The 27,284-nt window shown below is 34.7% G+C and overlaps 1 protein-coding gene across 1 annotated transcript in view; it reads right to left on the reverse strand.

The window, feature by feature from the left end:
- Positions 1–27,284, reverse strand: part of LOC118982820 (transcriptional regulator ATRX-like) — a gene marked incomplete at its 3' end in the record, with an annotated part of 144,896 nt that overhangs the window by 45,486 nt on the left and 72,126 nt on the right. Inside the window, exons 8-13 of the mRNA XM_037039990.1 lie at positions 23,527–23,594; positions 22,164–23,218; positions 20,142–22,076; positions 13,749–13,821; positions 2,334–2,467; positions 1,493–1,669 (exon numbers count right to left, since the gene is read on the reverse strand). Coding sequence (XP_036895885.1) covers positions 1,493–1,669; positions 2,334–2,467; positions 13,749–13,821; positions 20,142–22,076; positions 22,164–23,218; positions 23,527–23,594 — 3,442 coding nt within the window. The remainder of the gene's footprint in view (positions 1–1,492; positions 1,670–2,333; positions 2,468–13,748; positions 13,822–20,141; positions 22,077–22,163; positions 23,219–23,526; positions 23,595–27,284) is intronic.

A 27,284-nucleotide genomic window follows, 5' to 3' on the forward strand; every position in this document is an offset into this window, starting at 1 on the left:
ACATGGGAGCACATTATACATGGATGCGCATTATACATGACAAAATGCAACATACAGTATTCCTCAAATAAAAATTTTTTAGTAGTAGAACACTCCTCTTTAATATACTAAAAGTAACTTAATTATATACTGTAAAACTGTAAGTAAATTGTACTGTTCGTAAATTACATCTCAACACAGCTATGATATAAAAACTAATGACATACTTGTTTAAATGTAAAAAATTTTTAAAGTCCTTTCAATGGCTCTTCAGCCTGTTACAGCCTATTGTACTTCTCAGTCACTTCCAAAAATGCTTTCCTTTTCCTAGTAGCAAAGAAGAATTCATCTGGCCTAAGAGGTGGGTAGTGGTCTTCACAATATGCCCTAAAAAGCAAAAAACTTTCTCTTGAACTTTTTGTTAGCCAAACTTCTTAGGGAAATTTAACAGTTAATTGTACAATATACATGTGGTTATTTAATATAAGAATATTCTCCCCCAACTCTCAAGTAAAAAGAGCAAACCAAACAGGTGTCCCATGTTTTATTCTACAGCCTCATGTACCTACGGGTCCACTGCCAAATACTCTGGTATGAGAAACACAGGCTTACAAGGTCTCCAGGATCTGGTCTGTGACACTGGCCCAGCCTCATTTTCTATTCCTCCTCTCCCTACTCCCTCTTATTGTCCACCCCACCATATTAACTACATCCCCTCCATCATTTACCAAACATTTAGCACAAGCTTTTAACACTTTTCCCCTGCTTGTATTATAAATCTTCACCACATATCTACCTGCTCCCCATTTATAACTTGGTATCTTAGGTGAACCTCCTCATCTTTATGAAGTCTTCTCTGAGGATAACCTCCACCCTCCAAGAAGCTAAAGAAATCCTTCTTTGTGCCACATTATACAATACTTCTATTGTACAAGACATCTTTCATGGTGCTGTAATTTCTTATAATATTAATGTCAATAATTCATACTAAACCAATGACTGCCAAACCTGGCTACTTATCAGAATAATATAAGAGATGCTTGTAAAACATGGAAGCCCTCAATGCAGGATTCAGATTTTTAATGTAATAAAAATTTAATGTGACTACATGTATGTTTTGCATATAAGCTTGCATAAATTTACCCCAGCTAACTGCATCTGCTATCTTTTCTTAGGAAAGCATTGTTTCTTCCTGCAGTTATAGGAAATCCTGTATTTTCTACATAGCCTTTAAATATATTTTATTTGTCATCATATTTATTTATCTTTTTAAAGTAAATGTATGACTGCTAAACGTTAAAATATTATATGCATCACCTCTTAAGTTTCTAGGTTCTCTTCCCAGTCTACAGTTTTTATTTCACTCTCATGTAAGAGGACAGTTGTTGCCACTATGCTGACACTCATTTAATATAGGTGGTCAATTGTTGGAGATGATATACTTAAATTGAGCTACTGTAATTACTTTATAAAACCAGTAAGTTCATTACAATCAAGATTTAAAATGTCTTACCCTTCCTTCTAATCCTGCCTTTGGCTTCTTTATGCTCTTTCGACTTCGTCTTTTTCTCTTCTCCAGATTCTCCATCACTCACAGTCAGTTTGTGCCTCAAAAGCCTATGTCTGTATCTTGGTTTCTTAGATTCTTCAGAATCTGAATCTGATTCAGAATTGACTTGATTTTTCACTTCTAAATGTAGAAAATAAATCAGTAAAACCTTTAGACTTTTATCTTTTAAAACATTTTATGAAACTATTGTTTGTTGCCAGTTATCATGATTTATGGAAAAAGATCAGAGTTGTATACTTAATTGGGTATCACTGGTGAGATCAGACAATACATTAGACCTGATCTATTACTATTAATTATTAAATATTGATTAAATATCATCAATACATATTATAGATTTTTAAAAAGAAATCTTTTTAATTTTATTTATTGATTTTAGAGAGAAGAAGTGGGGAAAGAGAAAGAGAGAGAGACAGGGAGAGAGAAACAGAGAAACATCCATTTGTTGTTCCACTTACTGATGCACTCACTGGTTGCATCTTGTAAGTGCCTGGACCAGGGACCAAATCTGCAACTGAGCTACCCAGCCAGGAATCATACTTTAGATTTTTAAAAGGTAAAAATACTTTGCTTTAAAGTCACAGGCTTATTGACAGTAAATGACAAAACATGCACAATTATTATTACATACTTATAAAAAGTAAAGGTAGTAAGTCCTATTTTAAATATTTTTATAAACTTCAAATGCATAGATTAAGAAATGCTATGGCCACATAGTCTTAAAAGACTGAACTGGTCAAAAGATCAAATTATGGCATCCTATACTTTTCTTTGGGGTGCTCACCCTCATCTCCTGGATTTACTTCATTATGTTTTCCAACTCTTTTTTTCCCTTCTTCTGGTTCATCATCTGAAGATCCATCATCCTCAGAAGAAAGATTGGCTTTAATTTCTTCCAAAAGCATCTTCTTGGCAATTCTTGAGAGTAAAAAGACAACAAAAAATTATATTTGGAGATGAATCATGACAAATTAAAATAAAAACAAAACATTCTGTTTAAAAATAGACAATTTTATATTATAAATAAAAGATTACCAAAACCATGTTTTAACCTAAGCTAATAACCAAAACTTCTGAAAATGCTCTTAGCACTGATATCTTCACAATTTGAGGTAATTCTATAACATACTGAAAATTCTGAAGAACATCTCCACTGTTTTGATGAATTTCAACTTCATCATTGTTAACCTTCCAGCCTATACTCCCTTCGCTGCCATTAGCCAATAACTACAGTATCACACAGGCCTACAGCAGTAAATTTACTTATTCACACAAATAGCACTGCAAGACAAAACTCTGCAAGAAGATTTATTAAACAGCAAAACATATTCTTAGAAAATCAATGTGTAATAAACTAGTTCATTATGAAACAGTGCCTCAAACTGAGGGATAATATTTTTGGCCCTTAAATTTCAATTTACTTCATAAATTCTATTAACCAAATGAAAGCACACACTAAATATTAAGTATTGAAGCAATCAGAAAGCCCTAATAATATTAAAGCTAGGGCAGAGAAGGAGTATGAGTGCTATTAATTACACACATAGTAAAAGAACAAAAATTATAATGAGTTTTCACTTTCAAAAAAAGCAGACAGGGCAACAGTGGTACCCATATTCAAATTTCTTAAGATGCTCCTCAAAAACCAATATGCTAACTAAACCTTAACTGCCAAAAGTATAAGAAAGTACTTCTTTAATGCCATCTCATTTTAAAAACAATATATTCCTAATAAATGGCCATGTTTGCACTAAAGGAAGAGAAAAATCAAAACAGGTAATCACTTCTTCAAATCCTTATTATAGGTCTTTTGGTAGCCCCTTTCTTGCTTTTTTTCTAAACATTTTGTTCATTTACTTTTAGAGAATGGGGGAGAAAAAGTGGGAGAGAAACATCAGTGTATGGTTGTCTCTCGTGCACCCCCTACTGGGACGTGGCCTGCAACCCAGGCATGTGCCCTGACTGGGAATCAAACTGGTGATGCTTTGGTGCACAGGCTGGTGCTCAATCCACTGAGCTACACCAGCCAGGGCCTGGTAGCCCCTTTCTTAACAGAGGAATCAGAAATATTAAGATAACATAGAGTCACCATGTGCTAACGGGAACCATAGATGAATTTACATTTCGGAAATTTTCAGCCATGATTTACACTTTAATAAAGAGGGGAGTAGATCATTCTAGTTCAAATTGTACTAGACTGAAGGTATAAAATGTTGCTCTTAAACTTCAAAATCCAGGGTTTTCTGACTTGAATTGCACAAAATAAACTTTTAACATGTGGACTGATAAAAGATTGCCAACTTTTTTTTTGCCAAAAGAAAATGTAAATCCAAATATCATTTACTTTAATCATTTTATAAAATGAAGAATTATTTCAACACATCCTATACAAATTAGGAAATAGTTTCAAATAAAGGGGGGGTGGATTGACTGCAGGCTGCAAAGAGTCACTGGTTTGATTCCCAGTTAGGGCACATGCCTGGGTTGTGGGCCAGGTCCACAGTGAAGGCCACACGAGAGGCAGTCGCACACTGATGTTTCTCTCCCTCTCTTTCTCCCTCCCTTCCCCCCTCTCTAAAAAATAAATAAAATAAAACCTTTAAAAATAAAAAAAATAAAAAGAATAAAGGGGGGATTCTTTAAATTTAATGAAAACATGTTTTTGAAAAAACTCTCTGAAGCCATCTTTAATACACATCACATTGTCATTTCCCAGAGATAAGAAAAATCTTTCTCCAGCCAATTTTGATAAAACCACTGTTTTGGGATAAACAGAAGTGTGCTAGCATGCATGTGTGCAGTTTAAAGCATCAAGTACTAAATTACAAATTACTAAAGCATATTTCACTTGCAGTTACAGAATATTATACCACAATTTCGGTGGTACAATAATAGCCAACAAAAGTACAATTATTAATTAAGTTACTCCACAGGTTAGTTCAATCACCTGGCTTCAGTTTATATTTAAAGGTTCAAAAAAGTTAAAAAGGCTGTATGACCTATAAAGACTTTGTTGTTAATTGTAAGAAACCACATAATTTTTCTCCTTTCAAACTCTAGACTCCTAAGAATATGTCTACTAAAGAGGAGGTCAAAATACGTAAACTTAACTAAATCATACTCATGTGCTCAACTGTCATCATCTAAGAAATATGATATACGTGAGTTAGTAAGATACAATTCTACATCAACTAATAAATCATGGAGAATGAAATGAGATCCACACATGGAAGAATTATACAATTTATCAAAAACCTTGAGTTAAGATCATAATACATAAAACAATCAAAGCCACTTTAGAAACAGAAAATCACACATTCATAGAATCGTCATTTTTCTCCAAATTGAAAGTTATACACAGAGTAATGGAAACTCCCTAAAATTTACTGTATTTTGCCGTGTATGATGTGAACTTTTTGCCTAGATTTTTGAGGGAACAATAAGGATGTGCATTAATACATGGATAGTACTAATTCCGTATCTATATAAATGTTTTTGATAAAAAGTATTTTGTGCTTTAAAAGTATAACTCTAGAAAGCAACAATGATATATGTTTGCAAAATAATACCCTAGAATATGATCATCTGTTTTGCCTATAAATATAAATACTTTAATTTCAAAATTAAAATAAATTTTTTTCCTGAAAGTTTGGGCCAAAAACACAAGTGTATATTATACACAGCAAAATACAGGTAACTCTTTTAGATGTTTTAGACTTGCCCTCTTAACACCTTTTCACCAAAGGGGAAACCTCATGTATAATGATGTGTATTAAGCAGTAAAAAGGATAATAAAGCTAAATCAGCTCATGTAAATTATGACTGGTGACTTAAGTCCACTATGTCAAAGACCCACTGTATCATAAATCTAGAGTATCACATAATCTACACCTCAAAATTAGAACTTAAGTATAAGGACCTAAGGGCTGATGCTGACCTTTACCCTCAGTAGCCAGCAAACATGTTGAGGTGAGACGTGTCCCATCTACAAAGACTTCTGTGAGATGCTTTAAGGGAAACTCCACTACCTTAACTCTTGAGTCACGGGCCACAGACTTCAAGGACATCATCACTTGAGAACCAGCTGAGGCTGGCAAAGCATCATTTTTGGAGGCCTCGGCTGGACCTGTGCTGGTTTGCATGTGATGGATGTATAATCATGATCCCTAGTTGATTCTGTTTGCTCTGAAGTTTCCTTTCTTGAGGCTTCCAGGACGTTTCTGAGAAAAATCATCCACGCAACAAAGTACTGCCCCGGAAATCTCAATGTTACGTCTTGGGGCAGGTGTAGTATCCAAAGCAGTCATGACTCTATCAGAAGCACTAGAGGCACAGGCTGTGCCACTCTTGGGGTGGAAAACCTGGGCAGAGCTGGAAGTAATGGAGCCACTCCTCCATTTTCCTGAAAGGGAGGGAAGGGAGAGGGGGAGAAAGCAAAACAATACGGGAGGGAGGATAAAAACCCACAAACAAACGATGATGGGAACTGGTGCATGAGAGAATAAATAGAATTCCAAAACCAAACAAAGCTAAGTCTTCTCAATCACATAGTAAACATCAAGACAATGCCTTATTATGCCTTACACCTTCACCTACTAAAGGAAAGCAAAAGTAAAATAAGGAATGGGCCCAACAATGCAAACACAAAGAAGAAATCAGAAAAAGAGAGAAAGACAAGAAAGCCTTTAGTAATTCTGATCCTGTCTAGAAACGAAATGAGTAATGTCTGTTTTTTAAGCACTCAAACAGGAAAAGTAAGTAAACAGTCTCCTCCTGGTAGGCAGATCAGTAATTTAAAATGTTGAGTTTCTTAAAAAGGAATGATCAGGACAAGGATCACTTACACCAGGGAGCTTTAGAGAAACAGCCATTAGAAAAGCTTGTTAGACCTAGAAGGAATCTTAGAGTCCAATTCTGTCATTTTACAGATGAAGAAACAGGCTAAGTGAGGGGAAATGACTTGGGCAAAGAAACAAAGCTAGTTAGTGGAAAAACCAGAGTAGCACCTAAGATCCTGAGTCCTACCTAATCTGTTACTAATTTCACTATGCCACTGCTATTTTCTATACTTATTCACTATTTCTGTCCAAATGAGTGTTTGGGGAAATACTCTATAGGCACATTCTTACAGACACCTATATTTCACTGATTTCTAATCTATGCGCTCACAAATGAACTACTTCAAACTTTAATTTTGAAAGAGTTTTGAGAAGGTGTGTTCTAAAACATCATTACTTCAGTATGGCCCATCTCTAAAATGAGCGGACAGAACATTTATAACACATATCCTACAATCTACTTATTGTTTTACCTTGTAAGAGGTTCTGAAAACAGGTTTAAAGAAACTGCTAAATAAAAACACATTTTTAGAAGGCCAATATACTGTGAGTCAATCCAAACATAGTTTAGAAAAAATTTTTAAATTGTGTTTTTTACATTTTGTGCACAATATAACAGAATTATTTAAGAATTCTGAATATGATTATAGGTTTAAATACATGCCCTTTAGAGTTACAAAACAACTATCTATGCACTGATAAAACATAACAACATATTTAAAAGGCTGATATGGAAAACAAGTTAAATGACTACAGCCAAATAATGTTGGGTATTTTTTTTGTGAGAACAGGATGGTGGTGAACACAAATTCACCTAGTAGAGCTTGAGACTTTGTTTCAACAAATGTTATCAGAAATAAAAATAAAAATTTCTCACTATTACTATGGAATTCCTCATTGTCAAAATCTGTATTAGTGTTTTTTAACTCTTCTTTTAAAGATTTTATTTATTTATGTTTACAAAGAAGGGAAGGGAAACAGAAAAGGAGAGAAACATCGATAGGTTGCCTCTTGCATGCACCCTGATCAGGGACCAGGTCCATATTCCAGGCACGTGCACTCATGAGGCATCAAGCCTGTAACTCCTTCACTTTGTGGAACAGGCAACCAACTGAACCACAGAGGTCACAGTGCATTTTTTAGAAACTTTTTTATTTCAAAATGAATATGTTGACATATGAACATTCCTACAAAAAATATGGCCCTGGCTAGTACAGCTCAGTGGATTGAGTGATGATGGCCTGTGAACCAAAGAGTCACCAGTTTGATTCCCAGTCAGGGCAGCTGCCTGGGTTGCAGACCAGGTGCCCAGTGTAGGGATACGTGAAAGGCAAGCATATATTGATATTTCTCTCCCTGCCTCTCTCTCTATAAATAAATAAATAAATATTTTTAAAATATGATTAAAGCATAATAATCTGTAACACAACATGGTGGAATCTGTGAGATAATAATGAAGTCACTATATAATTTGAAGGCTAAATAACAATTTGAAACTTTAGTATTCACATGTCCTGCAATGTTTGCAGTTGAGGAAAAACAGCACTTTTGACTTTTTAGTGAGGATACCAGGACAATTAATATTAAAGTACTTTTTAAAAATACATACAAATGTGAACATAAACATTGTATGGTATTAAAAACACATTTTATTAGCAATTTATAAAGTTACAAAATGTGTATTCCTTCATTTTATGAAAAAAAATCTAAGCTGGTTTTAGATGAAATTTTAACAAGAAATAATTTACTAACATTGACACATATTTAGGAAATCTGATATTAAAGAACTAGTTTAATTTTTAAAGTATATTTTATTGAATATGCTATTAGTTTCCCCAATTTTTCCCCCTTTATCTCCTACGCCCTACCCCCTCCCTCCCTCCACCATTCCCCCTTAGTTCATGTCCATGGGTTGTACATATGAATCCTTGGGCTTCTCCATTTCCTATACTATTCTTAACCTATCCAAACTAGTTTAATTTTTATACTTAAAAAGTAAAAAGATTTACGTATGTCAATTTTATTTTTAAATTTCAAAGTTAAGGACAAGGAGGCATAAATGAATTGAGAAAATGAATTATTTTTTGCTAACAGGGGAAATTCCAAACTCTTGGTTGGGGGTATTTCTTTTTCTGAAAATCTGAACATCACCAAAAGAGAGAGACATGAAAGGAAGACTGATTATAATGTTTAAATATTAAGCAGAGAAGTCACCACTACCGATCATATTCCCTTCCTTGTGGAAAACTGTAGCATAAAGAAAGCTGGTGGCAACTGTGAACAGTTTAGATATCTACAAGTAGATCTTATCTACTGGCTAGACACCTGTTTGTTTGTTATACAGGATCTGGCAGAAATAACGCCTCTTTTATTACAAAATCTTTTATCACAAAATAAGCATATAATTCTGTCACATAACAATATCACACTCAAGCATGCCATATGACATTTTGAGTGAAATGTGCAAATGAAAACTATATATCATTACGCCCACATTACTTCCCTACCAACCACATTCAAGCAGGCTTTAATTCTGTCAGACCCTGCACTTAAATGACTTAAAATACTTACCTGTGCTATAAAGACAGACTAAATGGAGAAAGAATCACCTTAAAACTGCCGTTTAAAATCCTTACTTGAATATAAAAACAAATTACTTCATTTAAAATGCTACCTTTGTGGGGGGGAGTAGTAGGGGAAAAATGGACATGACTGTACTTGAACAACAAAGTTAAAAATAATTTAAAAATTTAAAATAAAAGAAAATGCTACCTTTGTCTTTTAAAATGTATTTATTTATTTTTAGAGAGATGGGAAGGAGAAAGAAAGGAGAGAAACATCAATGTATGGTTGCCTCTCACACACCCCCTACTGGGGACCTGGCCCACAACCCAGGCATGTGCCCTGACTGGAAATTGAACCAGTGAGATGACCCTTTGCTTAGCAGGGCTGCACTCAATCCACTGAGCTACACCAGCCAGGGATACCTCTGTCTTTTAAACACATAAAAAAACCAAAGCAATTTTGCTAACCAAATAGGACAACCATAAAAAAAATGACTTTAACAGGAAAAAATTATTCCACATTTAACTAATTAGTAGAGAAAATAGATAAAGACAGGTATAGAAAATGAACATGTGGACAAGGAAAGTTTAAAATGGAAATCAAGTGTAAGTCATATGTTGAAGGACACTTGAGAGACACTTGTGCCATTAATCGTTGTTGAAATCAGGTATAGTCATTAAATATTTTCTTTACATGAACAATATCCAAGAATCATTAATCAGTTCCCAAAATATGCTAAATAGAAAGTACAGAGTCTTCATCATCAGAATACATACAGGAAGCTAATAGGGAAAAAACAAACATTAGCATATTTTCCAATTTGAAAAGGAAAGTAGTCCCACTAAAATTAAGTAAAACTTCTATTAACAAAGGGCAATTTCTTTAAGCAATCTCCTCACCAAATTTTACTTCTTCTAAAAAAATTATCTAGCCCCACTGAAAGAGAAATTAAATTGTAAGAAAAACTATGGAGTATTACCATACCCAAATAAGCAGCTTTCAACTATATGGTAAATATATGTGCATGTGTGGCAGGGAGAGGTATCCATATAAAAATCTCAGCTTTTAATCAAAATTGACATTAAAAAAAAGAGAGAAGGCTTATTTAGAAAAAAATCTAGCAAAGTGTTTTTCCTCTTAAAAGCTCAATTTTGAATATTTTTCATACCCTGTAAAAAATACAAATAAAAAATATAATAAAAACAATGACTTTTTCAGAAGGAATGGACTGTTAAGTGACTATTTTAGTATGCAACCGCTAAAGACAAGCTCGGTTTAATGACCCTCAACACTAATACTGTTAAACTTGAACACAGTATCATCTTGTCACTAAGGCTCATTGACAGTGACAGAATTAAACATAGAACGTTATTAGAAATTTCGGTCAAAATACTCCTATTTATATTTAAAACAATCAGAAATCATAATGCATTTTCAATGCCAGCCTAACTGTAACTGCAACCATAGTAAAAAATACCTTTGTGAATAAATGTCTTTTTCATGAAAGAACCAATTTAAAACACAATTAACAGGTAATCAAAAGGCAACACTAAAATGATGGCACATTCAAATAACTGTAAAATTATGTGTATAATTTAAACAGCTTGACAAATTGTTTGGTATTATTCTTCCTTCCAAAACATACATAAAGATTAAGCTATAAAATATGAAGTATTTGGTTACAGAAAATTCAAAAGATACAGTCAGTCTACTATTTATATTTTTTAAAAGTCTCAACCACAAAAGTAATGAAAGTTAAACTGTCAATCCATCTATAATATTTCATCATTGTTTGGTAAATAAATGCAATTGTACAGAAATTTACAAGTTAGACCACTCTATCTCATAATAGCATACATTTACCATTAAATATGAATGATGCTGCATAATAGTATGCTAAAATAACAATAACTTATTTATTCACACCTACTAAAATATTCAGGGCATGGCTAAGTCTTTTTTAATGATCTCAGAAGATATCATAGATTTAAAATATTAAAAATAATAACAGTAAAATCTGTTTTAAAACTTTCACAGAAATACATAAGTATATAGGTCATATAAAAGTATATGTTAAATATAATAAACATTTTGGGAATTATAAAGTATTTATTTCCTCAATTTCAGAAATATCAAAATTTCTTTGGCTACAAGATAGCCTAAATATCTCAATTCTTTCTTTCAACTCCCATGAAAAGGCGCATTATAATTAAAATCAAATGACTGAACAACAAAAAAATTTTACAGAAATTTATTGCACCCAATTAGTTAAACATTTGCATTAATACACTATTTTCCACTCCATAACATCAACACTGAAAATGTATTACAATACTGCTCAAGCAAATCATATGAAATTTACACACAATTTAGGTGCAATTACACAACTGTGTACCAAGTTACATACAAGTACATGTTAGCTACCATAATATATCCTCACTCAAAAATGTAAGATTGGTAAACATAATTCTAAGACTTAATCATAATCTGCAAATTTCTAAAAGCTGCTTAATGCATATTCGAAATGCTCAAACACATTGCCTATACTAAAATAGTTCAAGAAGGTATTTGTATCCCCATCATTAGATAACCCATGGGTCATAGATACCTCTTTGGTATACTAGATAGGAAACAAATCATTAATTGTGTGTGTGTGTGTGTGTGTGTGTGTGTGTGATTTTCAACCTTGTTCATCTCATGGCACACATAAACTAATTTCTAAAATTCTGTGGCACACTAAAAAATATGGTTTTAGCTGACCTGACCAAAAATAGGTATTATTTTGACTCATTCACAATAGATGGCTATTGTAGTAGTTGTTGTCATCTTTTAATCTGACAATCTAAGGGAAAAAAGGTCAGTGCCCATAACTAAATAGCCAGGTCTTGCATGTTTTAAAAATTCTTGTGGAACACCAACGGAAAATTGCAGGTAGGTATTATAAAAGCACATTAATCTGAGTGTAAAGAAAAACATGCTGAAGATAACATTAAATTCTTCTGAAAAGTAGTCAAGAGGGTTGTATTTTTTAATCAAAAACACAAGATAGAAGAATTATGGATACCTTCCAATAAAATACTTTCCACTTAGAGATATAATATAGTAACTTAAAAGATGGAAATGAATTTAATTTTGATAAGCTCTAACACAAATATAAAATTATCATACCTAATGACACTATCATTTGGTGGCTAAATATGAAATTAAAGTTCATCATTCACAGTTAAATTAGAATATAGCATGTTTTAACCATTATTGGCCTTTCAATAACATTTGAGGGCTCATATGTTACAGGGAAACAAATAACATAAATAAATGATGAGGAATTAAAACATTTTAAAAGTAAATTAATTTTGAAATGCTTTCATAATCTCTCTGTGATCATATAGTATAAAATCTTTGATGAATAAAATGTTTGTCCTTACCATTCCATTCTGTACTGTACCTCTATCCCATAAAATAACTGAATATATATATTTTTAATAAAAAAATAAGTAGGCAAGCAGCATCTGTTTTTGTATCTACGACTAAGCTCTACTCAAAGTGCAAAATAAAACTGTTCATTCACTTTAATAAAAATGTTCTATTAATTCAGAGAATGTTGATTTATGAAATGGGAAAACCTATCAGCATTAACAAGATAAAAAACAGAACAACAGCTTTCTCCACAGTATTTACTAGCTCAAAGTTAATTCCTTACAAAATTGTGACACAAAAACTACATGTATATTTTCATATTTCCTTAATATTAAAGCTTACTATTAGAAATAAATGAATGGTTAATTGGTGCTCTTCAGTGAAACTCATCAAGTCTATCACAGATTTTTGGAGCTAGAATTAATCAGAGAAAACTTCATCCAGCACTTTCATGTTAAGGTTCAAAACATTTTGGCAGAGTAGTTAAGTCACTTGCCCAAGTTTACAGAGCTAGTTATTAGAAAAGTTACAACGAGAAGGTAGATATTCCTATACCCACTGCTCCAAAATTCCACCCACCACACAACACTTGGTTGAAGATTATGAGTGTGGGGAATACTGCAGTACAGAGAAAGGTTTGAAATGACATCTTAAAAATTATGGTTATATTCTTTAATAGTTTATTCTCCATTGCGTTGCATGCTTTTCTTCTCCCAGCTGTCCCTTACTTAAATGTCTGTACAGGCTCCACTGTTTACACCTGCAAGTATTGGTTAAGTCTTACTAAAGTTATCACAGTATCATGCTGTCTATTTCTATTTTATGTAAAAAAAATAGTTAAAAATCTCAGCAGACTGGACACTTTGTAAATTGACTGGACACTTTGTAAATCAATTTTGTAAATTGATTCTAATAGTGATTTCTTAATCTTAAATATCTGAGCAATTCTTTTTTTCACTTTGAACAGGTTTTAATAAATGGGACCATCACACTGAATGACAACTAAAAACACTAACCAAATATCAAGGGAAAAGATGTCTGTTGTTACCAACATGATTTACTTTCATCAAGAAGTTAATCTGTCAAAATTAGAAGTATTCTCAAAAATTAGCACAGTTTACATGAAAACATAAAATTGATGGTACTGTATTTATAACACACCCTATGCTAGGTGTGTTAATATATTTACTTTCTCTTAAGGTTTTTGAGTTTTAGCCCATTTTCTGGCCTTTCTTTCAAACTTGCAGGAAGACTGTGAACGAGTCTTTCTAAAGCAGTCACTCCCGGTTTTGACAACCAACTTGTGCTTCTCTGGCTGTTTACGCCCACGCCTAGGGTGTGTTATAACCTTTTTAAAGTCCTTACAGATGGAACCATACCTATTCTCAGGATCATTGTCATCGTCATCATCATCCACTGTGACAGGCACTGATTTAGATAAGGCTTCATCTCCTTGAAGGGAAAAAGTATACTTAAAATTAGTTCTAAAATAACTACACAAGTACAACCATGTAAAATAAAACTGAAAGCCTAAAACTTTAATAACAAATAGCAGATTCTAAACTGTACTCTGGGACCAAAAACATGATTAAAAATAGTTTATAAGAAAAACACATGGGGAATTTAATAAGTGCCAGTAGTAAAATGATAAAGTTAGGTCTTATATTTCAAAGTTCCTTCCCAGACCACAAGAATTCTAAAGCTCATCTATCAGGTAACAAGTCTTTGTCATTTGCCATCACTTTGGTTTAAGTTTCCTGATGAAATAAGCTTTGTAGTGACCTTTAAGTGTAAAGCTAACATATATAATCTTTCCTGTATCATTAAAGAACAGCAAAATTTCTATCAACATTTTGGTAGTACTAAGTAATTTCAAACTGTACTTGATTTGCATAGTATTAATGAGTAGAATCACAGAGACACATTGAACTACAGTAAAACTTATTTTCTTATGAAAAGCTACTTTTTCTATCCTTTGATTAACACTCTAAAAACATTAAGATTTGGCATTTTATTATATGTAAATTTTGCCTCAAAAACAAACTTAAATATTGAACTCTTACTAATACTAAATACGCTGAAGTAGAGAAGTATGATGTTTATTCTTTACTTTGAAATACATCCGAAATTTCAAGAGCATTACACTGAATGAAAAAAAAAACAATCTCAAATGGTTACATACTTCATGATTCCATTTCAAAACAAAACACAGATAAAAATCAGATTAACACTTACTATGGGTTCAGAATGGAGGTAAGCAAGGAAGCTGTGCATCAGATGTAGCACTAGGGAAACTTGTAATGGAATAGTTCATGCCTTGCTTGTGATGATTTACTAAACTACAAATGGTACAATTCCACAGAGGTATACTTATGCATACACACATACACACACACAAATAAGTGCACGTAAAACTGGAGAATCTGAATAAATCTTCCATTTCCTGGCTTTGACAGTACACTATAGTTACCTGAGATGATACCCTTAGGAGAAACTGAATGTAGGGTATCCAAGATCACCCTGTACAATTTTTTTTGTAGCTAAATCCTGTGAATTTATAATTATTTCAAGAGTTAAAAAGGCAAAAAATTTTAGTTGCATTGGTGGATAGAGGATATATAGATATCTTACAAACAGTAAGATACATACACAAATATGCTACAATGTTAATGAAAGAAACTTTTATGCATATTGAAGTTTTTCATAATATTTGAAGAAAATTTTGGACAGAAAAGCCCCTAAAGAATACAGAAGCTACATGTTCAGAATAGAAATACACTAAATATATAAAGGCAATAATAAATCTCACAACAACCTAGCAAACTCATCATACTTCATTTAAACAGACCAATCTTCAAATATAATATTGCCACTAATATTAGATTCTTTACTGTAGCTTTCAAAATTTGACCCATCCTTCAAAATTGTGTTCAAATGCTGTTATTTCAAGTCTTTCTACAATAGTTACATTAAGTGGCTCACTTGCTATTTATCACAAAGCCCCATTTTACTTTTATATCTTTCTCCTGGCATTCTTTAAAAAAAAGATTTATCTATGTCTATGTTACTCATTAGACTGCAATCTAGTAGAACTGCTCTTTTTTTAACTTAGTGATTTGAGGGAGACACATTGATTTGTTGTTCCCCTAGTTTATACATTTATTGGTTAATTCTATGTGCCCCGACCAGAAATCGAACCCACAATCTTGGCATATTGGGGATGATGCTCTAACAGACTGAGCTACCTGTCCAGGGCCTTACGATTATGTACTTAATCTTGGTTGCTTATTGCCATTCCCAAACACAATTTCTTTTTCTTTTAATAGTGAATCTTTATTTCTGTAAAAAAGAATCTGAGTTTCAAAAAGGCAGTACAAATATCCTTGGAGAAAACGTATGATATTCATGTACTATAAAATATATGGAATATCTGTATACAGGTTCTTGCCTTCACAACTGGAAACAGTAATGAATAACACTGATTTACAGCAAATTAAATTGTATAAACTACAGTTCAGTTTTGTTTTTTTTTAAATATATTTTTTAAAGATTTTATTTACTTATTTATTTTTAGAGGGGAAGGAGCAAGGGAGAGAAACACCAATGTATGGTTGTCTTTTGTGCATCCCCTGCTGGTAGTTAGCCTGCAAGGAACCGGCCTGCAACCCAGGCATGTGCCCTGACTGGGAATCGAACCACGATCGTCTGGTTCGCAGGCTCACGCTACAGTTCAGTTTATAAAGGAATAATTTACTCCCTCTACAAGCCCCAATTTCTCAGAAAATATTCCACCATGTAACAGGACACCCAATTATTGCTGAATAAATTGGAATCCTCTAAATTCATGAGAGTGGGGAAGGATTTTTAAAAGCTCATAAAGATCGTCACCTACATTAAGTTGGACATATTAAGGCAATAAATTTAGCTTGTGTATATACACATGCAAACAAATTCTTTAAAAAATTACATTTATTTATCTTTAGACAGAGAGGAAGGGAGAAAGAGAGGGAGAGAAACATCAATGTGTGGTTGCCCCTGGCGTACCCCCAGTACTCCTGGAGACTTGGCCCGCAACCCAGGCATGTGCCCTGAAATGAAAATGGAACTGGTGACCATTTGGTTGACAGGCTGGTACTCAATCCAGTGAGCCCCACCAGCCAGAGCAATGCAAGCAAATTCTTAAGGAATGTCACCTTTATCATTGGGTAACACCAAAACTTATCTCGAAAAACAGTACTTTTTACATAATGTTTATTTTCAATGCCGTTTGTATTCTTTTCTGCCTAAGTATTTCTACTGACACAGTCCAATTTTGAGATGTGTTAACTCCCTAGCAAATTTATCTTCTTTTTTTTTCATCTAACATAATGAGTCCCAAGAAATAACCAGGGCAAAAAAAATCTGAACATGATTTGTTCTACCTAACAGTAGTTGAGACACTGGCATCTGCTGACTTGCTGAATTCTCAAGGCTCCTCTAAATATATACATAAGAAAGGATTCACTTCCCCACGAGCACACTGATCCTTCAGAATGAAGTTAACATAAGTCAAAATAAAGCACGGTGATCTAGACTAGTGCTGGGTTAAGAAAGGCACCCTCTGATTATTTGCCATATGCTGCCATCTCTTCTTAAGACCTGATGAACACATTGTTACATACTACACTAGGTATTAACAGCTCCAAACATGTGTTCTATCAAATCAGACTTGGGGAAATTAAAATTAGTATTTGAAATCAAACATGTTGATTTCACTAGGGAAGCTGTTTATTCGTAGAAATCAGTTTTCCAAAATTTAAGATTAGCTCAATAGCCTACAATTTTTTAAAAATATTTTATTTATTTATCTTTAGAGGGGAAGGGAAAGAGAGAGGGAGAGAAACATCAATGTATGGTTGCCTTTCGTGCGTCCCCTGCTGGGAGTTGGCCTGCAGGGAACTGGCCTGCAACCCAGGCATGTGCCCTGACTGGGAATCGAACCGCGATCGCCTGGTTCGCAGGTCTGCACTCAATCCACTGAGCTACACCAGCCAGGGCTAATAGCCTACAATTTCCTAAAGAGAATGCTCTGTGTAACTAATTACAATTTATTATTCTTATACTCCTTAATGAGAGTTTTCTCAACTAACCCAATAACAAAAACACTGATTTGATATCAAAGTAACTGTAAGATTGTTTTTTAAATTTGTATTGAATTTGTTGGGGTGACATGTTAATAAAAATTACATAGGTTTCAGGTGTACAATTCTACAACACATCATCTGCATACCATACCATACCATATATTGCGTTTACCACCCCACGTCATCTCCTTCCATCACCATTTATTCCATTTTACCTCTTCTACCTCAGCCTACCCACTTTCCCAGTGGTAATCATCATACTGTTGTCTGTTTTTTCCTTAATCCCTTTATCATTTATACCCAGATACCCAAGACCCCTTCCATCTAATAACTGTCAGTCTGTTTTTAGTACTTATGAATCTGTTTCTATTTTGTTAGTTTATTTTATTCATTAGATTCCATATGTAAGTGAAATCATATGGTATTTGTCTTTGTCTGACTGGCATATTTCACTTAGTATAATAATCTCCAGTTCCATCCATGCTGTTGCAAAAGGTAAGAGTTCCTTCTTTATTATGGCTGAGTAGTATTCTATTGTGTAAATGAACCACAGACTTTTTTATCCACTCATCTACTGATAAGCATTTGGGCTGCTTCCAAATCTTGGCTGCCGTATATAATGCTGTGTTACGAGATTGTATTTTGAATGCAAGTCCACAATCTTACACACAATTCTGGGATCCAAAAAGCTCTCAAAACTTAAAAAGTTATGTAAGGTGGTGCCAAAGTTCTCATTTGGCAACAAAACTAAATATGAACTGTTTATTCTAACTGTGAATGGTCTCTTATGTTTTGTTGCACACATACTAGTGTGTTTGATAATATTTTGCCTTGGGCCCTATTGGAGGCATTATATAATATATAGTAAGTACTCTATATTATCTTTCTGAGAACCAGAGTTGAAAATTCTGAAACACATTATGGTAAAGAATTTGAAAAAGTGTAGACCTATAGTAACCACACAGGCTGAGCTCCATCTAGGCATGTGACATAACAGAGTATTAAACTGAATACACCATGCATATCATACTTGGTTTTCAAATCAACTCATTAGATAAGCACTCCATAAAATAATTTAAAATTTTATTGTAAGACAAGATTCAAATTAATTCCACTAAAATTCAACTGGAAAAAATTTAAAATCCAAGCATTAAAAAAATCAAAGAAAATTTTTAAACATTCGGCTTGTGCTGGGAACACTGTCCTTTGTAAGTAAAAATCTACTTTATAAAAATGTTAAAAATTCCAAGTTTCCCTAGTTAACTGACAGGCTTTACTGACTTAAAAAAAAAAGGACAACACACAAAAGGCAACCATACATTGATGTTTCTCTCCCTCTCCCCTTCCCCTTTAAAGGTAAATAGATAAATAAAAAATCTTAAAAAAAAAACAAAACATAATATCTACCTCACTATTAAAAAAAAAGGACAATGTATGACAAGATTACATTTATTATACGGCTAATTTCAAAAAAGAGGTGTGGTAACAATTACAGTTATTTTTATAAGTACTGAGGTGGGTGGTGAAGTTATCACTGACCAGTGGACCCAAACCCTAAATGTCCTAGTGCTCTACCTCATCAGGGTAGGGGGTAATCCATCTACTCTTTGAATATCTTTATTTCTTTTTAAAAAATATTTTATTGCCCTGGCTGGTGTAGCTCAGTGGATTAAGCACAGGCCTGCGAACCAGAGGATCGCGGTTCGATTCCCAGTTAGGGCACATACCTGGGTTGCAGGCCAGTTCCCTGCAGGCCAACTCCCAGCAGGGGATGCACAAAAGGCAACCATATATTGATGTTTCTCTCCCTCTCTCCTTTCCCTCTACAGATAAATAAATAAATAAAATTAAAAAGAAAATATTTTATTTACTTGTTTTTAGAGAGAGGGGAAGGGAGGGAGAAAGAGAGGAAGAGAAACGCCAATGTGTGGTTGCCTCTTGTGCGCCCCCAACAGGGGACCTGGCCTGCAACCCAGGCATGTGCCCTGACTGGGAATTGAACCTGGGACTCTGTATCTCAGGCTAGCACCCAATCCACTGAGCTATGCCAACCAGGGCTGAATTTCTTTCCTCCTTTATTTTGTCTTTAATACTAAAGACAGAAATATCTGTTAATGTCACTAGAAAAAACTTGATGAGAAGATCTGCAAGGAGTTTAAATGAAATTAATATTTTCAGGGGACTGAATAGGATACAAAGTTACTCTGGCCAACTAAAAAAGGCATATACATGATAAAACAGTTCAAACTTTCACACACCATGCTTCACTGGTATGAAACACTTATTTTCATCATATTAATAGATACCTGGTGAACTACTGGCCACCAGTCTGATTTTCCTTCATAAAGTACTACTATTCATTACTTCAAAAAAAATCCTGAAACATTAATTTAAAAATTGTGTTATTTAACTAACAAATTTGGTATACCTAATACATAATATTACCAATGTTTCAAATAATTTCCAGTGATAACTGGAAAATTAAATGGAGAAAGGTTTCTAAGTAAATCTGTAAAGAACTTTTAAAAATGGTCTTTTCCCAAATGATAACCCTGCATTTGACTGGCTTCGGGGGGGAAAATAAATAATGTAGTTATTCAAGAAAGAATAAGTACAAATTACACATTTTGAAATTTATTTTTTGCATACCTGAAGATTGACAAAATCCAGTATGTGAAGAAAGCACTAAATTTTCGGTCACAGGTTTAATTTTCTGCTCATCACTGCTGCCCTCTCCTACAGAATTCTGATCATCTCCTATTTCAGAAGATGAGGAAGTAATTTCAGCTTGCTTCCTTTTAGTGCTTGTTCTGAGGGAGTTTCTCATTTTCTCCTTGACATTGCCTGCCTTCTTTTTAGCAGGAGTTCTTTGCTTCTTCAGCTTTTTATTATCTTCAGAACTTTCCTCAGCATCTGAAGATGATGAACCACTTTGTACTTCCTTGGAATTTCTCTTTGAATTTAAATTTCGTCTTTCCCTCAATTCTATTCTTTTCAGTTTCTTATCAGAAGAAGGACAACCATCTTCTTTTACAGAATATTTCTCAGTATCAGATGATGAACAATCCTGCCCCTTCCTTGAACTCCTTTCAGGCAAGCAGCACCTCTTCTTCTCTCTTCCAGATACTACATTCTTACCCCTTTTTTCTTCTGAAGAAGCACAACCATCTCGTTTCCCTTGTAACTTCTCAACACTATCAGATAACTCCTCCTTCTTTTTAGAAGTTTTGTCTTTTGTTTTCTTACTTCTCTTCTCCCCATTCGTTGTGCCATTCTTATTTTGTTTTATGCCTTCAGGAAAATGACACCCTTCTCCGTCGGGTAATTTCTCATTGCCATCAGATGATGATTCATATAGTTGTTCCCTTCTAAGTACTTTTTTCTTCGTTTGTATGGTTTTCTTTTCTTTCTCTTCAGTTCCCTTTTTGCTCTGCTTTTTATCATCTTCAGAGGAGTCATCGCTGTGTTCTTTCTTTGAGAACTTTTCAGCAATCTCAGATAAGCTACCCTGTACTTTCTTACAGGCTTTGGTTTTCACATGCTTACTTTTTGCTTTTATTTCAGCAACCTTACTGTCTTCTGGAGAACTACAACTCTCCTCTTTCCCCAAAGAAGGCTTATCAGTAGCATCAGAGAAAACACCTGGCTGCTGCTTCTTAGAGTCTCTCTCTCTTAACTCCAAGTTGGTCTTGTCATTATCAACTGTGCCACCTGGTAAAGAAAAACTGTCTCTCTCTGGTTTCTTTTCAGCCTCACCAGATACTCCTCTTTGTGCAGCCTTCAAACTTCCCTGCCCTAGAATATCCATTCTTTTTCTGCTGTGTTTTTCATCTTCGGAAGAATCGTAATTTTTCTTATTTGGAACTCTTTTTTTGGATGGTCTAGCAGCCCCAATTTTACTCATGCTCTTTATCTCTTTTTCTAAATCTGAATCATAATTGGAAGATTCAGACTGGTTTTCTCGTTTCTTTTTAGCAAGTATACACCTTTTAGCTGATTTTCCTTTTCTAATATCAAAATCTGAGCCAGAAGTAGAACTTTTTCGTTTTCTTTTTCCTTTATCATCCTTCCCTGTTTGAGTCTTGAAATCATACAACATCTTCTCGTGGTTTATATGAGTTTCATTAATGTCAGTATCTGAAGAAGAAATGTGATTCATTCTGGATACCTGTTTGAGGACTGCTATCACATCGTCAGAATCTGAATTTTGATCCACAATCTCTGGCTGCTTAGATTTAGACAATTTAATAGTTTTAGGATTACCTACAATACTGTCAGAAGAATTCTGCTTATCTTTCTTTCTCATTGGACTTGACAGCTTCTGTTTATCCTTAAGTGTTTCATTACTTTCTTCTTCTGAATTAGATGTTGCAGGATTGGTTTCTGTCTGTCGCCTCAAGGGTGTAGTCTTTACACGTGGGGATCTTCGAAGATCAGATTCTTCTGAAGGTAACAAAACTTCACATTCAAGCAAAAGCGCATTATCATTTTTTTCCTGTCCAAGTTCACAGTTCTCTGACTTGGGGCTCAGACCAGAACTTTTACAGCCATCTTTATCTTGTAGAACTTCCTGGGAGTCAGCACCTTTAATTGGGGAATTAGAAAGGGAGACAGGGGTAAGTTTAACATATAATTCTTTTGTTACTTTAGCTGTAGTTTTTGATTTAATACCTCCTTTGTTGTCTTTTGAAGTAGTATTTAATTTTAAGGATGAACTCTCCACTTCTTGCTCAGTGAAACTGTTGCCACCTCCCTGATGATCAGCTGAACTCTGAACTTCCATAGCAGTCTCAAGATTCTCAAAAATATCTTCTGGGACTGAGGACGGAACAGACACAATATCCATGTCTAAGTCTTCAGAAGTGTTAGCAGGTTCGTACTGAGGTTCTTCTTTTTTATCAGATTTGTCATGTTCACTGCTGGCACTTTTCCTTGCTCTTTGTTCCTCTACTGGAATAGTTTGATCCACCTGCTCACTATCTACCTGCTTTCTTGACAGTTTAACTTCTAATTTTGAAACATCCTTCCTTTCCACAGCACAGAATTTTTCTCCTTTTCGTACTTTAGCTTCAGACTTAGCATCTACGATTTTATGTTCTTTGGTATTTTTCTCTTTATTTACAGCATCAAAACCTCGAATCTCTGAATTCAAATCTTCCTCTAATGCAAGATGAGCTTTCCTGATATCAGCCAACACAGATTTAAAGGCCTTAAGCTGACGTAACTTTGTAGTAGCATCAGTATCTGAATTATCTGTTGCCTGCTTCAAAAACTTAACGTAACTAGAGTTCATGTTGGCTGTGGTCTCAATCAGTTTTTTTGTCTTCTTAACCATCTCTTTGGGCACAATTAGTGCTGAATAAGAGTAGGTTATAGAACCAGAATATGAATCTTCTAATTTCTTCTCTTCTCCATTACAATTTGAACTATTTTTCTTTGGAGAAAATCTGGGTGTATGGTCATATACTTTATTATTCTTTTCATTGTCAACTTTTATCTTCTTCTTATTTTGTTGTAATAACTGTTCTAAATTTTCAAATACGCTGTTACATGCAGTAACCAAGTCCAACAAAGGCTCCGGGTGACAAATGTAGCAATACCATTGGTTGTTTTCATCCATTATGGTAGACAGCTCCTTTCGGCCAAGGTTGCGCAGAATGCATTTCTTACAGAAGGCATTATGGCAAAAATCACAACAAATCAAGTTTCCACCTTCTGCACACCATCTGAAATTATTTAAAAATTAAAAAATTATTCCCAAATGAAACTCACTTTAAGTCTTTTCATTATTAAAACTATTTAAATTTCCATGCAAACAATTTTAATAGGAAAGCAAATTAGGTCATCTGCTTATTCTTTATTAAAAACTTAAAACAGACATAAACCTAAGGCTTTATGGAAAAGAACAATCTACCATGAAAAATATCAATGATAATACAACAAAAAATAGATCTAATAACAGATTATATAAGAATTCCCCCTTCCAAAACAGTAAACAACACTGAGTTTTAGTTAATCATGACATAGTACCTACCTACATTGTTCATCCATTCCATCTGAGTCACGGCTAATATCATCACTCATGTAATATTTAAAGCAATTCTATTAAAAGAAAAGGGGAAAAGAAAATTTTTCTTGAAATTGGTAACATCCATAAAGAACAAAAAATTTATCTTTTAAATCATTAATAAAGTGAAGAAAATACATGTGTATGATTGTGTGTATGTATTTTAGACAAGCAAAGTAAAACACTTATTATGAACTACTCAATACTACTACTCTCCAGACATAGAAATAGCTCAAGAAACTAATTCCTTGAAATAGATTTCCATGAGCCCAATATTCTGTATGTAAAAAATTATAAATGAGGGGACTTCCGCCAAGATGGAAGCGTAGAAGGAAACACTGTGCCTTCTCCCACAACCATGTTTAAAGACAAAAAAGTTTTAGTAAACAAAAACAAAGCCAAAACACAGAAAACTGAACTATACAGAAGTCCGACAACAACAAACCATTCAGCCAGACAGGTAAGACGGGCGGAGCCAGAAGTGGAGCAGGGTCGGGCAGGAAAGATCCCCTGACCGCAGGCAGCCATGGGCGGGTCCCAGGTGTGGGGTAGCAATGGGAGGACCCAGTGAGGGTGCAAGGCAGCAGGTTGACCCCGGTCACACAGGTCACACATTCGCGCGCAGATAAACCAGTGAAGAAGCGAGCAGTGAGACAGACCATGCAGGTTCCAGGAGTGGAAAGCAGCAGAGGGGACAGCCGTTGCTCCTCTTGGACCCCGCCCCCACATACAGCGACACAACCCAGTGACTGAGTGGCCCCACCCTGGTGAACACCTAGGGCTCCGCTCCTCATACCTAACAGGTTCAAACAGACCGAAAGATTATGGCTCAAGAACTCAACACCCCAGAGCTGATAATTCTAAGCAAACAAGAAATAGCCACCCTCTCAGATACACAGTTCAAAACACTGGTGATCAGGATGCTCACAGAACTGGTTGATTTTAGTCACAAATTAGAGGAACAAATGAAGGCTAAACTAATTGAAATGAAGGAAGATACACAGGAAACCAATAGTAATGGAAACGAAACTGGGACTCAAATCAGGGAATGGACCAGAAGGAAGGAGAAAATGAAGAAACAAAACAATGAAGAAACAAGAATTCAAAAAAATGAGGAGAGGCTTAGGAACCTTCAGGACATCTTCATACACTCCAACATCCAAATTATATGGGTACCAGAAGGGGAAGAGGGAGAGTGACAAGTGGAAAACTTATTTGAACAAATAATGAAAGAGAATTTCCCCATCCTGGCAAAGGAAATAGACTTCCAGGAAATCCAGGAAGCTCAGAGAGTCCCAAAGAAGTTGGACCCAAGAAGGAACACACCAAGGCACATCATTACATTAGCCAAGATTCAAATGAAGGAGAGAATCCTAGAAGCAGCAAGAGATAAGGGGACAGTCACCTACAAAGGAGTTCCCATCAGACTGTCAGTGGATTTCTCAAAAGAGACCTTCCAGGGAAGAAGGGGCTGGAAAGAAGTATTCCAAGTCATGAAATCCAAAGACCTACAGCCAAGATTGCTCTATCCAGCAAAGTTTTCATTTAGAATGGAAGGGCAGATAAAGTGCTTCTCAGATAAGACCAAATTCAAGGAGTTCATCATCACCAAACCCTTATTATATGAAATGTTAAAGGGACTCATCTAAGAAAAAGAAGATAAAAATATGAACAGTAAAAGGACAGCAAACTCACAGTTATTAACAACTACACCTAAAACAAAAGCAAACTAAGAGGACAGTTAGATCAGGAGCGGAACCACAGAAATGAAGATCACATGGAGGGTTAGCAACAGGGGAGTGGGAGGAGGAGAAGGGGGGAGAAGGTACAGAGAATAAGTACCATAGACAGTAGGTAGAAAATAGGGGGGAGGCAAGAATAATAGGGGAAATATAGAATCTAAAGAACTTGAGCCCTGGCTGGTTGAGCCCTGGCTGGTGTAGCTCAGTGGACTGAGCATGAGCCTGCGAACCACACGATCACGGTTCGATTCCCAGTCGGGGCACATGCCTGGGTTGCAGGCCAGTTCCCGGAAAGGGACTCATGAGAGGCAACCATACATTGATGTTTCTCTCCTTCTCTCCTTCCCTTCCCCTCTAAAGATAAATAAATAAAAAATAAATAAAGAACTTGAGACACGTGGTCATAAACTAAAGAGGGGGAATGGTGGGGGAGGGGTGTGGAGGGTAGAGGGGAATGAAGGGGGGAAACAGGTAAACTGTAATGGCATAATCAATAAAATATATTTAAAAGATAAAAATAAATCATAAATGATTTTGGTAAAGCAAATTTCTGATCTCACATGACTAGCTACTAAAGCTCTACATAAAAATGTATTAGATGTTGAGAGACAGTTTGGTTTTTTCCATGTCCTAGTCACTGTGAATAATGTTGCAGTGAACATTAGAGGTACATGTACCTTTCTGAATTAATGTTTTCAAATTTTCCAGGTACATGCCCAGAAGAGGGATTCCTGGGTGAGATAGTAACTCTATTCTTAATTTTTTGAGGAATCTCCATACTGTTTCCATAGGGGCTGTACCACTTTACATTCCCACCAGCAGGGAATGAGAGTTCCTTTTTCACCACAACCTCTCCAACACTTGTGATTCATTATCTTATTGAGAATAGCCATTCTAACAGGCGTGAGATGGTATCTCACTGTAGCTTTGGTTTGCAGTTCTGAATTTCAGTTTTCAGTTGTAGTTTTAACAGATTGGATAAAGAAGATGTGGTACATATGTACAATGGCATACTATTCAGCCCTAAGATGAAACACCGACATTTGTGACAACATGGATGCACCTTGAGACTATCATGCTAAGTGAATTAAGTCAGATGGAAAGTCAAGAACCATAAGATTTCACTCATGTGGGATATAAAATTGAAAGCAACAAATGAACAAACAGGAAAACAAACAAAAACTCAAAAATACAGACAAGGTATGGTGGTTACCAGAGAGAAGGTAAGTGGGAGACAATAAATAATAAAGGCGGTCAAATACATGGTAAAGAAGATTTGATTTTGGGTGGTAGGCACACAATGCAGTATACGGATGATGTACACAGAATTCCACACTTGAAACCTATATAATTTTATTAACCAATGTAACCTCAATAAAGTTAATTAAAAAATAAAAATCAATCAGGAAAAATGTATCGCATATATAAATTTAATAGTCATCATATATTAACGGCTACTATGTATACAGCTTAGCAACATTATCCTACATTAACATACATTATCTTTAAGTCTCAAAATACCTACCATGCAAGGTCAAAGGTATCATAGCTCATTTGAGAGTAAAAGTTAAGGTTCATTAATATGTGGATAAATCTGCTAAAGTAATACCACTAGTAAGAGGCAAAGACAGTATTCAAATCCAAGTCTGACTGACACTAAATTCCTTTAACTGGGACTGGATAAAGGGAAGGTTCCATATCCATTCATGAAAACTATTACCGAAATGGACTAGGTTCAACACACTGTCCCTTGGAAGAATAATCAATCATGTATATAAAAGAGACTTGGTATGTATATTACATATTGCAGCAATATGAAATTTACCTGTCAAAATTTAAAACATGAGGCAACAACATGTACCCAACATAGGGAACATGTTGTACTGAATTCAAGGAAAAGAGGGTCGCAATTGCTGAAGGAGAAAAATTTACTACTTTTAAGTAGGTCTATATCTATCAAAAATGCACAAAAGAAACAATCTA

Source organism: Sturnira hondurensis, unplaced genomic scaffold (assembly GCF_014824575.4).
Source record: "Sturnira hondurensis isolate 20B ecotype Veracruz unplaced genomic scaffold, ASM1482457v3 Scaffold0002270, whole genome shotgun sequence".
NCBI classification, from domain to species: domain Eukaryota; kingdom Metazoa; phylum Chordata; class Mammalia; order Chiroptera; family Phyllostomidae; genus Sturnira; species Sturnira hondurensis.